Genomic DNA, 15,160 nt, shown 5'->3' with positions numbered 1-15,160 from the left:
TTAGGACAGGACGCTTTGCTGACGTTCAAAACTTTGCGATGTTGGCACTGCAACAAGAGTTGCTGGGTCGAACTGTCACTCAAACTTGGCGATGTTGGAGACCAAGTAAAAGACGATTGTAATGGATCTACTACTGCTTCAACAACGTGGATGATCTACCGAAATAAAATGACACCAGCCATAAATACATTTTAGGATTAAAGTTTACGAAACTCAACGTCTAGTCATATTTAGTTTGCACTTTAGCGCTAAGCATTGGTCTCGGACATACTATCTCTAAAGCGACGAAGTTTGTGAGTCTTCTGAACTATTTTACCAACTTGTGCTGTGGGAACGACGAAGGTGCATCTGCATTGTTAATTTCACGCTTTTTTCTCATTTAGTTCCAATACATTTTTACACTCATATGTTTACCCATTTTCAAGCCAGTATTCGTCATATTACAGGCAAGCTTTTATAATTGAGCATGGTATTATTTAATAGCTTCCTGGTGATTTTATGAATACTTAAAGATACGTTCTTTAAGTGAATACTGAAAAAAGGAACCGCAAAGATTGCTTGAAAAACACTTGTAATATAAAGATAAAGCAATGATTAAACTGGTCGAGTTGTGCAATACACTGTTTTTATAAAACAAATTTTGCCAATGAATATTAAGTAATACTTACTGTTTATTTGTGGGCTTCTTAACGGCTAAGTCGGCTGACTGGGCGCATTAAAGAAATAAGATAATAAATTTAAGTATTGACCATGCCATCTGCGTAGTTGTCCGCCTGCCGAATATCTTGGGGTGAATATTTCGACATTCGATTAAGGCGTGAACATTTTTATTACATTTAGTGGCAATACATTAAAATTCGAAACTAATTTCGTATTATTTTTCGACAAATTAAATATTAAAATTTGAAATATATACTATGAAGAACATTACATATTAATCATATTTTTTAACGAATTATTGCAGTGTACAAGTTGGTCTTATTTCGATTGTCAATAAAATAAGGAGATTGTTATTGACATACAAATTGAATGAGGCCCAACCAGTCAATAGAATCGACAATAATGTTGACTCAATACACTTGACAATATTTAGCTCTCAGATTCAATATATTGATAGTCTTCAATATTGCCCAATCACGTGCAATATTGTTGTCAATGTCCTGTTTTTAAAATTAATTAAGATGATTATAAAACATGTAAAAATATAATATAGCATAATTATATTAACAAACATTTCCGACGTAAAATGTACAACAATATCCTTACAGGTGAGTAACGAGTGTGAGATTCAGATTCAAAAGTATGCGATTAACATAAACATCAAAAGGTTATTTGTATGCACAAAGAATATATACTAACATTACATGCTTTATACATCATTTGAAGAAAAAGTCAAATGTTTTGGTTGCTAAAACATAACCAAATGAGAATAAGGAATATTTAAAACAAAAACTTGCAACAATGACATTATTAGGAATTTTCATTATACGAGCGAACTAATTATAGGAGCTATCGAAATTACTTAAATAATGTTTATTGGTGACAATAGTGTTTACAGCAGTGTGACCATAATTGCTTTAAAAATGGTTAAATATTTGCATTACCGAAAACACAACACACGCATCTTTCATTCCGTTGGTGCAGATCTGCGTCACAGTAGTACAAGTCACATGACTTTTTGACGTTTGCATCGATATGGTATAAAGATGGTATGATTAAGTCCAATGTTTTCGAATAAAAGTCAAATTTGGGTTGTTGCTTCGTTGGAATCCATCTTAACAATGAAAAATTATTGCCAAAAAAGTTCTAAAATTCGAAAGTAAGGCTGATCTGTGACCATGAAACATTAAGAGTTACTTAGCATATCAACTGTTCAGCAAAGACTTCAAAACTGCAACTATTTTTCTGGTGTAAGTTTTATTGGCCCAGTTGATATATTCATTCATATACCATGTTGTATTAGTAATACAAACCTAAGAGTTATTGCAAATATATAGAATCAAATGGACCAATTCAGCAAAAACACTATGAAAACTACAAGCACAAGCTCAAAAGTACACAAAAAATCAAAAACCCTGTATACAGTAAATAGTTAAGCAAAATTCACGTCTATGACTTTAAAACAATAAAAAAAAAACAAATTTTACAAAGGAATTCTACAAATGTACAAATTCATACCCTTGTCCCTTTGTCGAATATGCTAACCTGTCTCTCTGACACAGTCCCCCTCCGAATGAAGTTTAGTATCTCTGTCGCATTTTGACAAAGGATAATAATTGATCATTAAAATAGGGCTATACATAAACAATACCTCATCCAGAGTTAAGGTTCAAGTACACTGCACTTCTCCCCAATGTATTTGTATATCAACAGCGAAGTCAACATACACATGGAACTATTCTCTGGACAAAAATAGTGCAAAGAAACAAAGGCAATGACTCAAAAGATATTGCGGCAAAGGCTATGGTTCCTGTGAACTGCACTTCTTCTGAACCTGATCTATCTGGGGTTTTTTTTAAATTTAAGTCAACACCGCAGAGCTTTTTAAATTAACACCCAACACAAAAAGTAAGTATGAGAATGAAAGAAGAGCAATAACTCAAAATATGCCGCAGCCAGAGTTACAGTTTCTCCCAACTGTACTTAACCTCTTTAAGAGATATGTTTCAGACGAAAATGCTTGGGACGCATGAGCAGACGCACATGCATTTCTTTTTAATTTCTCCTTCGTCATTTTAATAATATATCTGCGCCGGTACAGTTCTTCGGTTTTCCTCCCAAACTATTTATTGACAGTAGCTTATGTATCAGACGTCTTGTATTTTTTATTCTTATACAATCTCATTCTTAATTATCTTGACCGGAACGAACATTTTATATTTCCCCTTACATAATCTCACATCGTATCATGAAAGAAAAAAAAAACACAAAATAACATACGATAGTACATTTCAATAACCTGGAGTTACACATCGACTTCTAAAATTTTGAGAAACTTCATTTCCCTTTCGTCCAAGTTTTCCTTAGTAAGTTGGTTTTCCAGATTGTTGGAACTTTCAGCGATTTGTGTGTGCTTTGGCGTAATATAGTATGCGTCATTAGAGTTATTCTTGGTATGTTCTTTACCTTGAGATTTTGCTTCAATATCAGCCTCATTGATTGTGTTGTAAACTTCTTCAGGGTTGGGTCTTTCATTTTCGTTAATTGAACAGTATATACCAGAGTCTTCGTGCAGATAGGGAGGTCGGGAAATTTCTTCCCCGTTAACCACTGTAAGCTCTACCGAGTCCGGTTTAACAAAAGTAGCTGTTGTATTATCGGTCGGTGTGTCTTTTGAGTATTCGTTTGGACTCGCAGTACTTTTCTGTTTCTTCTTTGGCATCGACAGTTCGATTCTCTTCCAAAATTTGTCTGTTTTCTTCTGTGTAGTATTTTCATCATGTGGCCATTCGATATACGTGACTGAAATAAACGAAATACGGACACATAATAATCTTTATGACATACAAAGGGAGCTCAACGAGACTATTCAATGTATATGAATAAATAAAAAAAATGGGCAAAGCAGTGTCTATCTTGAGGAAGGAAGGGAATTCAAAGCAGCCATTCGACATATGGGACTGACATAAATCAAGCAAGTGAACACAAGAATCTATCTTAGCCTAGCCAAGGAATTTAATGTGGTTATTCGATATATTTTACCAAAACAAATCAAAGATGGACACACAGAATCTTTCGACATATAAAGGGAATATAACTTGGCTATTTCAAATAGTTTTACTAGAATAAATCAAACACGGACACATAAGAATATGTTGACATAGAAAAGGAACATAACGTGGCTGTTTTGTATGTTTTACTAACACAAATCAAAGACGAGCACTTAAGGAACTTTCTTTTAATTAGAAGACAACGTGACCGTTTCCTAATACGACTACTACCAATCGAAGAAGGTCTCAAACGGATATTGTTTTTATGTAACTAGGGGTATTCAACGTAGCCATTCAAGATATTTTAATAAAACAAATGGAATACAGGCACACTCGATACATATTAACTCAGATAACTCAGTTCCCTTATTATTGGAAGAAACGTAGCACTGTTTTTCCTTGTCATATTTTTTTGTCATTTCCCTTAAGAGTTTGTTTATCTTTTTCGAAAGCGATCTTATTTACATGAAAAGCCACACCACAACTTAGCTCCATTCTTATTGGTCTACCGAAAACAAAACCTTACACATGAAACCATGCCCTATCATAAATGTTTCATTATGTAAAGGTATTTAATCTAAATAAACAGTTCCATGCATTTAGTCAATCCGTGCTGCAAAAAACAGAGACATAGAGGGTTATTTGTTAAATTTCGATGTTACCAAAATATATACGAGCAGTAAAAATATCAACATTTTTATGTATACTGCAATGAAAATAATAGCAATGAAAATAACACAATATTTCTCCGAAACGCATAAAATGTTTATTAATATTAAACTTTTGTGGATTTATCACTATTTGACTTGTCTCTGTAATTTACAATGTTATAGTTTTAATGTTCATGCGTCTGGGATCGAATAACAAATTCAGTATAAAGACATTCACCAGACATTTCTTGCTGAACGCAAATTACGCTAACTCTTGTTCATGGAACAAATACATAGAACTTTTTTATAAGGTAATGGTTTGGCTTGATTTAAAAATAATCTTTATGTCGGAAGGCCGGGCGCAGCCCGTCGCCGACTTATTACCTAATAAACAAGTGCTATCAACTTGAACATGTATTGTCTTGTAGAGATGTGTAACTTGTTTTGTGATTGTTTGGTCTTTGATTATTGTGCATTTAAACGGGTTCTTGGTTATTTTTAGACTTCTTGGATTGTCCCTGTAGTTTCAAAGGTTTATTGTACAAAATACATGCCTATTGCTTACATTACTGTGTGTAACAATGGAATATATAGTACAGAAAACTACAGGTTTTATGAATTCCAAAGAAAATCAAAACACATTAAAACTAAAACATTTTCTACGGTAACATATCACTTGATAGTAGACATAGAAAAATATACAACTGACAGCCCAGAAACAGAATTTAAATTAACGAATTATGGATCTAAGTTTTGATAATACAATGAATACTACAGGGAAAAGTCCATCAGACAATGAAAGATAACGGTAGGGTCGAATCCCTACACATACGCAACAAGGGACACGTGTAATGAACTAAACAACGGAGAAAGACCGTACGCAAAGCTCGGCAGACATACCCTATACAAATCAACAACAACGGTTCACATACAAAAAAAACCCAAACCAGACCACCTATAAAACATCGCAGACGTACCATATACAATAAACAACGACAAACAACACTGCCGATCAAATTGTTGATCAAACAGAAACAATTCGTAAACAAAGCTTCCATAACGGAGCATTTTTTTCGTAAACAGACATAGTTGGTACCAGGTCATCTACTCTATCAAACTACCAGAACTTAACACATGTCTAAAGACATAGGTCAGTATACTTGCGATATAAGCTTTTCAGCTCTTATTTCCGTCATGGTTGAGAATAAATCAAAATCCCTGATAACTTACCATAAACAAAAATCTGGGTCGACAGACTCAGGATAAATTTCAGCTGAGTTGCACGTGTTAAAGGCTATTGCTTGTTTTTGCATTAGGTGCTCTGAATTGTATTCCTCCGTCTGCAGATAGAGTTGGGATCCCTAATCATTAAAGTACTTACCTATTGGTTTATTATTATTTGTTTTATTATTTAGTTTCTTCAAGGGGTGATCCAGAATTACGTGGACTTCTTACATATTTCCTATATGTCTCGTAATGCATGCTTTATAAGATTTACCTTTTACGTTTTTACTGTATTCATGATTGTTTGGATAAAAGTGAGGTCTGTGCACGTAAACTGGTTAAAACCCCCAGTAAATTTACATTATACTGACCGTTCCAAGGCGGTACCTAACAATCCTTGATAAATATACCTCGTTGTTTTTATAGTATATATGCACTGTGTTGTTTGTAGAGTTTTGAGATGTTGTTTCATGTTTCTTGTTTGTGTTTTTTGTTGTTTTCATGTTCTATATCTTTGGCGTTTATCCTGTGACATTACACGGGGTTTATAATCCAGATAAGGTGCTCAACCCAGAACTCTAAAAGGATTCATTGATTTTGAAAAGCAGGAAACGATTCGCCGGATAGAAATCTCACAGTTTTCAATTTAAAAGAGTGATATTATTTTATTCTACCTATTCAGTCCCAATATATGATAACAAAAAGATAGTTTGTGATTTAACAAAAAACCAATACGTTAAGGATACATTTAATTTGGAGAGATGGTAACGATGCTACATTGACTAGAGAAACTCTGTTGTCTTTCCAAGAAGTTATAAACTAGAAAAGGTTCCCCCGATTCGAAATATGATTAAAATGAGTAATCTAGGCGTTTGCTCACTTTTCAAAATTGAAATAGTATATTTAAGGTAAATACCATATAGGCTCTCCATTACAGACATTCCAAGTGCTTGGTTAACTTTCAAGAGTCGTCTAGAATTAGTATCAGAATAGATGTCCATAGTGTCTCTATTACCGATTTCAAACTGCTTGGTTTACTTACCAGAATCTTGAAATGGTCTTAAATTAGAGTCCATAGGCTCTCGATTACAAACATTCAAAAACTTGGGTGACCAAGAATCAGGAATTTGTCTACGATTAGAGTCCATCGATTCGAGATAGGATTAGGGTTATTGAGGCAATTTACCTAATCATATTAAACAAAAAATGTTAAAAGTAAAAGTCCCTCGATTACAAACTTTCTTAATATTTGGTTGGCTTACCAGAATCGAGAATCTGTCTAAGATTTGGGTCCATTGACTCGCGATATGAGGAGACATCCTCTAGCAAGATGGGGATGATGCGATGTCGACGCTCCAACATGCGTTGCTGGGCGGTCTGCCACTCAAACTTGGCAAAGTTGGAGGCCAAGTAGTTTGGGGAGACGATCAGAATGGTTCTCCTGCTATTTTCTACTGCGTGGATGATGTTGTTTGTAATATCTGTAGCGGGAAGGAAAACATATATGTTATTAATGGATATTAATAACTAGTTAGTGTTTAGTTTTGGTATCTTATCGATAAAAATAATCGTTTAGATGACCAAAAATTAATCCTAAGTGCTCAGCGGAAAATTCCCCGCGAAGGCCAATGCGCATAGGCGAGCTTCTATAGACCTAACTTAATTAAAATCAATTCATTACTTAATAGAAATTTGACCGTTATTTTCTGTACGGAATGGAAATTAGGCAGTTGTAATCTGCTTAATGGAGTTTCGGTTTTCAAGGCTCCTCTTCATTATTAATTGTGAATTTGTCCATTGGCGCCATATGAGCCAGAAGACTAAAATTATTTAATATAACATTGAACTCACATATATTTTATATTCTTAAACAAAAAATCTCAAACTCATATTAACCTTCGCCAGGTGTAAAGTCCTTGAAGTGCACGTTCACGGAAAAGCCTAGTTCACGTGCCAACTTGGGAAACAACGTGTGCACAACAAAGTCTTCGTCTGGGGTGTTGGACTTGTAAGATATGAAGGCGTCCCATTTGCTGTCGTCTGATAGAAAGTGTATGTATAGTCTGTTGAATGAGATAAGTCTATTGTCTTCAAGAGTATACATATGAACACTATTTGTGCATCACAAGAGAAGTATACTTTCACGCAACATATACATACGTACAATATTTGTGCATTTGATGAGAGGCGTACTCTCGCACAATATTGTGCCAGCAAGAATATACGTACATACAATATTTGTGCATCAGATGAAAGACACACTCTCGCGCAATATCGTGCCAACAAGAGAATTCGTACGTATACTATTTGTGCATCAGACGAACCAGATGTTTGCATCAGATGAGGGACACACTCTCACGCAATATCGTGCCACCGAGAGTATACGTACGTACACTATTTGTGCATCAGATGAGAGACACACTCTCGCGCAATATCGTGCCAACGAGAATATACGTACGAACAATAATTGAGCATCAGATGAGGGACACACTCTCGCAATACAATATCGTGCAACGAGAGTATTCGTACATACAAGAATTATTTATACATTTTACGCTTAAGATATTTCTAGAAAATTGGAGCCATAGTCGAGCTCAGAAGCAAAAACTTAGTGTAACCCTAAACTCTTACCATCATCTTCGTATCCCTGAAAGTAGTGCACGAGTTTCATTACGAGTATAACTCGCTTCCGCCACAGAAAGTAGGGCATAATGACGAGCAAGATTACCAAGGCAACAAGGAGGAAACCGCAGACGCCTGCCACCCAGTAAACCCATCGGGGATCTTTATGAGGTTCGGTGGAGGCTGAAATAAGAAGACGAAAATATCAGTTTTTGCAGTTTGTTTCTTTAGCAAATGGTGTGTGCCGTTTATCCTTACACTCAATATGACGCCATTCGCTAGGCCACCACTAAGGAGTTCTTTTGTTCAAATAAGTCTAAAAAAAGAAAGGCTTTATAAATATTTAAATAAATACACTTTCTGCAGTTTTTTGGTATCGAGTTAGTGTCATGTAAAGTTACAAGTATGACAAACTTCTGTAAATTAACAATCGGAAGTTCGGTCGATAAAAAATGAAAAAAGAAGGTAAATTTAAGGTTACCCGAACTGTGCTCTCTCTCTATATATTTGTTACTGTATCTGCCTATTGAACTATACTATACCCTTTCATGTTGACGGAAAAGAAGTTGACTTTATTTTTAAACTGACACCAATATGCCATTGAGTTTCTTTCTTTGGCTCGTTTAACATAAAAGAGATTATAGAGTCAATCGTTTCCGAATTTAAATATTTGCCTTTTGTACGTCAAGGCTCTTGAACTGAATCAATTTTAGAACGATTGACCTCTTCCTGCCGAAACACAACTAGATGGTTGTTTTTGAAAAACGAAAAATCTCAGATGATGCCCCCCCATTCGTGTTTCATTCTGTTTCCCAACATTGAACTGTGGCGTTGACTTTCATGTGGATTGAATGGAATGCAAGTTGTACCCGTGGTCTTTAGAAGGTAAATATTCGTCGCAATTTTTTTGAAAATCATTCAATGGGTTTAACTGATAATTACAAGAAGTCTATGACCTGTAACTTTTGAACTGTAACTGTGACCTTAACTTGGTCCGGTTCAAAGGGAATGTGTGTTTCGGCGTGTCATATCGAGAACATTTGGTCCGTCTTTTATGAAATTCATTTAAGTGGTTATGGACAAGTGGAACAAAACTATGACAGACGGACGGACATATGCGCTAAAAACAATTTGTCTCCCTCTCCCCCATGCATTATTGCCAAAAACCACAAACATGTGCCATGTGTTTTTTTCCGAATGGTCGATCATTAAATTAGCAGCACAAAATGTTTAATAAAAAAATAACATTAAAAAAACAGAGAACGGTATATGACAGTTAACCTATAAACTTAAAATGTTCTCAAAAGCTGTGGTAAATAAATAAAACGTGCGGATCTTAGACTTATGGATAAACAACAAAGAAAAAAAACGTATGGGAGTATACCCTCTAATTGTAAACTTTCATAGAGTTTTTTTTTTAAATTGTTTACAAAAGTTGTAGGCCTCAATAAAAGCAAAACAAATTTACTTCAAATGTTTATACCAAATCGTTTTTGTCAGCAAAAATTTAGCTTACTCGGGTTTTCAAACGGTATATGTAGTGTGTGTAGTATGGAACGACAGACGCTCAGATATTTATTTTTAGAATAGTGATTACGCACAATAATTTTTGAAAAATGTTGTCCCTATATTAGTAGGATGTGATATATGTCAATATCTTAAAAACAGATATGCCTAGCCCGGAAACTGTTATACTTCATAGCCTTTCAACAACCGGGTAAAATAAAATTGATAAAAACAATAATCTTTGAAACAAAATGGCATAGTTGGATCATTAGGAACTTCATGAAACACGAACACGTTCACAAGGTCATAAGCTGCTGAATTTAATACAAATAAATAAACATAATAGACGCTTCGGTCAATTGAGGCGCAAATTAAACTAACAAAACGCAAGAAAGAACCTTTGCACGACGCTTTGTACAAATCAAATTCACGTAAATGAGTGCACAATCTCTCTAACACCTCAATAATTGCAAATCTCTTTAACATTTTAATAATTGGCAACCAGTCCACACCGTCTGGCATGCTCCATTTCAAAGAGGAATGTTGTTTACGCAAAAGTGCAGTTTGTTGCAAGTTAAGATAAACAAAGCATATCAAAAATAATTTGATTTCGATTGTTCAGTTAAAGTTCAAACATCTTTGTCCTTATTCAAATATACGCAGCTTAACAACGATTGCATTGTGTTTACTGATGCTAAAGCTTCATGGTCTTGGTTATTTGCAATAACAATAAAGCTATCAATAAGTTTACCAAATGATATCAGCTGCTGAACTTGATTCCCAAATGGGCTTTTATGCATCCAGAACTCCTCGGCCATTTACATAAAAAAACTCGGATGTATACCGGTACATCAGTAAAAGTAGTTAAAATATCAAATAATAGTATTAATAAATGTTTCAACCTGTAGTTTGTAATACTAAGTTAAAATTGATTGCCATTGAAGTGCATTATTGTATGAATTATTAAGATTCCTTAAAGTACAGTCCTCAGTTTTTATCTGCTATATTGAAATTACTACGCGATTGTTTGCAGCGTAGTAAAACGTAACGAATTTTGACATTGTAAACCGTTCATACATCCGGGGCTATTTTCGATGGAAAATTGCTGACGACGTCTGAGTGGCGTTTATGGGGATATACGTCAAATCAGTGATAGTAAGAACAATGTGAAGACGGATCGATCAAGATTGGTGTTTGCTCACGTATTTCATTCATAAAAGCGCGCATTTTTTCATCAAATATGTTTGCTTTACTGGAAAAGAACCATCCAAGGAATAACAGCGGACAATAAACCTGTTCAATCAGTCAATAGTGGCATTGATATTCAAGTTGTAAAAAATGCAGTTTTCATTCAGAAATTATTTTACGCAGATTTTGAGGCAACCTTTGCGTAATTTCTGATGTCGAAAATGCACAGAACATAACAGACGAATATACTGATGTATATATAAGTACATCGTTAAAACAAATGTGATATTGTCATATATAAGTCAAGTGTAAGCACATGATAAGTGCGATAATATGCATTTAGTATGTATTACATAAACTATGATTTCGGAATTGTTAACAGATCGACTCCCATATAGGACGTTGCTAGGGGCGTTTGACTAACATAAAAGACGTAGCAAGTTGCCGTTCGACTACCATATAGGACGTTGCTAGGGGCGTTTGACTAACATAAAAGACGTAGCAAGTTGCCGTTCGACTACCATATAGGACGTTGCTAGGGGCGTTTGACTAACATAAAAGACGTAGCAAGTTGCCGTTCGACTACCATATAGGCTGTACATGTTGAGGGTGGTCGTTTACCTGCCATTCAGACATTGCTAGGAGCATTCGACTACCATATAGGGCGTTGCTAGGGGAATTTGAATTATGTGAAAGACCTTGCCAAAGCCGTTCGACAACAAAAAATAATTTTCTAGGGTTCGTTTGACCACCATTTAAGACGTCGCTAGGGGACGTTCGATTACCACAATGCTAGGAAGAGTTGACAGTGTATCATATACTAAATATTGCTAATAACCGGTTGTCTTTCCTATTGAGAAAATGCATTTGATCCTATAGTTTGTCAAAAAGATTGCTATTGAGTTTTATTGCTATCGATCGAGAATTATTGTTTAGCTTACAACTAGTATTCTGAAGAAGTCGCATTGTTCTGAAATATCATAAGATGTAATCAAATTAATATCTTGGCCGTAAAACGTAAAATCAGCTGATCCAGCGATAAACGGCAGGACAGATGCCGTTTATGATATATGGTAGGTTGTAAAGTATTTCTGAGAAATTCTTGGAAAAACGTGACCGAATAGCGATCATGATGTTTGAATTAAGCATTTAATGATATTTTGCAAAAAGTGAGTTAGGTGAACAGTGTCCGCTTAATGTTACAGCCCACAGCCAGCGATTTCGATAGTTTAATTCACTGATAAAAAAAGAAACAAATATAGATTTGAGTAGATATGTAAAGGCAAAACTCAAGCATTCAGCAGTCTGTCCATTTAAACTATTGATCCCCGCCCCAAAAAGTGATATTCAACGATTCGCTCTCATGCTAAAGTCTATTTTCGACCTTATTGAAAAAATTAGCACAAATAGGATGAATTTGAATTTGACAAACTAGTTAATAAAGAAAACACAAATGATATCCTAGTATGCGATACGCGTACAACCAACATTTCTTGACGAATACAAACTTTCAATGTTACTTTTTTTTCAAAGAAGATATTCAGAATATCATTTTGCACGAAACTGATACATCGATGCGGCAATGAATTCCTTCACGCGCTACTTATGATAGTTGCTGTTTCGATCCGTTTCACATTTCCATATCTATACTATTAAGTGCTCTAAACTAATAAAAATTTGTAACCACTTACTTTAAGGTCTCCATTAACTTGAATCATTTAAATGGTGACTAATTATACTGTCTTTATTTGTTTACATATAGTAAATGTTTATGTATAAAAACATTGATAATTGCCTAAAGGCGTACCATTGTTCATTAGACACGAAACCATAAAGTCACACTTAAAAGCGATTATAGTTGCGGCATCCATTAACTAAACCTAATCTTATTCATTTAAAAAAACAGTATTTATGCATGTTTAATGCCCAATTTCCCAAATGCTGTATAGACATCGTCTTGAAAAAAATGAAAATTGTGTAGGTTTAATAATTTCATTCATTAATAAGATATTGAATCAGGAAGATGAGTTACGTTAAGATCTTTAGTTTACCATTCGTCGAGTACTTTTCCAAAACCTTTCATTAAATACAATTGTATTCAAAGTCATGCGCGAAACTCGTTATCATATTCACCTGTTCAAACCTGATTCGATGCATTAATTTTCATTCTGCGTACTGGCATGGTTTATTTTTTCAATTAATTGTGTTTCTTGTATACATTTGTTCAGTTATTTGCATAATTCAAGTTCGATTAAAAATCAAAGTCAAACCGAGTTACATTTCAGAAAAATGATACTTTATAAGTTCGTCAATAATCAAAGATGAAAACGCAAACAAATTTTGATTAGTTGTCTTGACATGAGAGGGGTTCGGGGCGAGCCCCGTGTATTTTTGAAAATGTAGAATCCTTATGGTGCGTTTAGACGTATATCCAATTGCTAATTTGACATGATCATCATAATTGTATAATAAATGGCTTATTGCGATGCTGTTCTCAACGAGTTCCTACCGCGGTAGATTATAAAAAAAAATCAATAATGTATGAATTAAGTGCGTTAATTTCAACTGCCAAAGTAATAAGAGACTGGCATATTTGATGGTTTGCACTTTCGGTGTTAAGTGCAGTTAATTAGTAAAGTATTTCAATGCAAATACGATTGATACATATATAAGTGATGGTTATTTAAAAGTAAATGAAAATATGGCGTTGTCTGTATTCTTTTTTCTTCTGGTTTCCCGAAGAGATATTATTATCACGTACCCTCACTGATTCGTAGAATTTGATACAAATTAAAAAAACGCCTGTTTTCTGAACGTAAATATAGCATGTTTTAACAGAATTCGTACGAGGGAGAAATGACAAAACACAGATAAAAAATCAACAATCGAGAACGGTTTAATAGAAAGATTCAAATTATTTTTAAAAAAGCATCATTTCTAGCCAAAAAAACCTTTAATGAAAGTAAAAAGGCGCACGATCGACGTCAAAAAATATATCCTTATAAAAGATGAAGTCAGACTAATCATATATAATATTGGCCTCCCAAATATAATACTATATTGTTAAGTTATTTATGTACATAACATGTATCTTGATATTCTTTTTGTATAATTTTAAATTATTTAATCCTTATTTTATGATAAAGCTAAAAAATTATACAGGAAAAGGTCATACAAATATTTTGATATATACATTCTCTGCAGTCTTTTGTATCGTTTCAAATTCATATTTAGTTAGGTATGACAAACTTCTAAAAGTGAACCAATCAGAATTTCGCTGGATACAAAAATGAAAAAAGGAAGTCGAATTAAACCTTACTCATAATGTGCTCTGTTCTGTGGAACATACCCAAAAACCTAGGACAGATCGACGGACATCCACTCTTAAAACATATGTCTCCCCCTCCCCAAGGTGCTTTTGCCAAAACCCACATACATGTTCCATGTGCATCGGAAATAAATTAACGTATATTTGAATAAATTAAGAATGTAATACATTTTATTTCACCACAACTCCCGATTTTTACAATTGGTAAATACTTTATCCATTCGATGGATAATAAATTTGATCAAGATATGTTACTATGTCACTGCTCGTCAGAAGTCGGACATAAGTGGCCCAAAATGGAAATGTCATTGTATTATACACATTAAATTACTACGCGGAGTAAACCAGTTTTCTTTCCTTCGCAAAGCAGAATATTATGCATAGGCGACATCTTTGACGCAAACCGTGGGAATTACATAACAAGTGCAGCTGGATATCCAAATGGTAGGTCATTATATCGGCAGCACATTAAAATAGAAATCAACTTTGAAAAAAAAAACAGCAATCGGTTATATGAAGGTCAATCTATCAACTTAAAATGTTCTCAAAACTTGCGGTTAATGAATAAAACGTGCTGAACTTAAACTTAGGGATAACAACAACAACAAAAAAACATATCGAAGAATACTCTCGTGAAAACTTTCATGGAATAACATTGAGCCGCGTCGCGCGTTTTTGGGCCTTCGGACATATTTTTGCTATTACAATGTTTTAAGGTATTTGAATGCCATGAAATTTCAGAAAGATATTCTGAAATTTTCATGTTCATATCACTTAAATTGCCTAAGTTACGTGTTTACAAGTGAGATCATGTATTGCGCATTTTGAATACTAAATTTGACGTCATTCAAATGACGTCGTAATAAAAGTGCATTATTAAAATGACGTGCAAAATTATTGTATCGATATTACAACTAGCTTATAATTTAGAT

The 15,160-nt window shown here is 34.3% G+C and overlaps 1 protein-coding gene across 3 annotated transcripts in view; it reads right to left on the bottom strand.

Moving 5' to 3' along the window:
• Positions 1-932: 932 nt before the first annotated feature.
• LOC128214068 (neurogenic locus notch homolog protein 1-like) overlaps positions 933-15,160 on the bottom strand; it is a 37,745-nt gene continuing 23,517 nt past the window's right edge. For all 3 annotated transcript variants that reach the window (XM_052920317.1, XM_052920318.1, XM_052920316.1), the window contains exons 2-5: positions 8,216-8,389; positions 7,481-7,624; positions 6,847-7,065; positions 933-3,462 (exon numbers count right to left, since the gene is read on the bottom strand). In XM_052920317.1, coding sequence (XP_052776277.1) covers positions 2,966-3,462; positions 6,847-7,065; positions 7,481-7,624; positions 8,216-8,389 — 1,034 coding nt within the window. In that variant the 3' untranslated portion in view covers positions 933-2,965. The remainder of the gene's footprint in view (positions 3,463-6,846; positions 7,066-7,480; positions 7,625-8,215; positions 8,390-15,160) is intronic.

Source organism: Mya arenaria, chromosome 13 (genome assembly GCF_026914265.1).
Source record: "Mya arenaria isolate MELC-2E11 chromosome 13, ASM2691426v1".
Taxonomy (NCBI): Eukaryota; Metazoa; Mollusca; class Bivalvia; order Myida; family Myidae; genus Mya; species Mya arenaria.
Note: the sequence above shows the minus strand (reverse complement) of the source record. Positions and strands in the feature narration are given on the sequence as shown.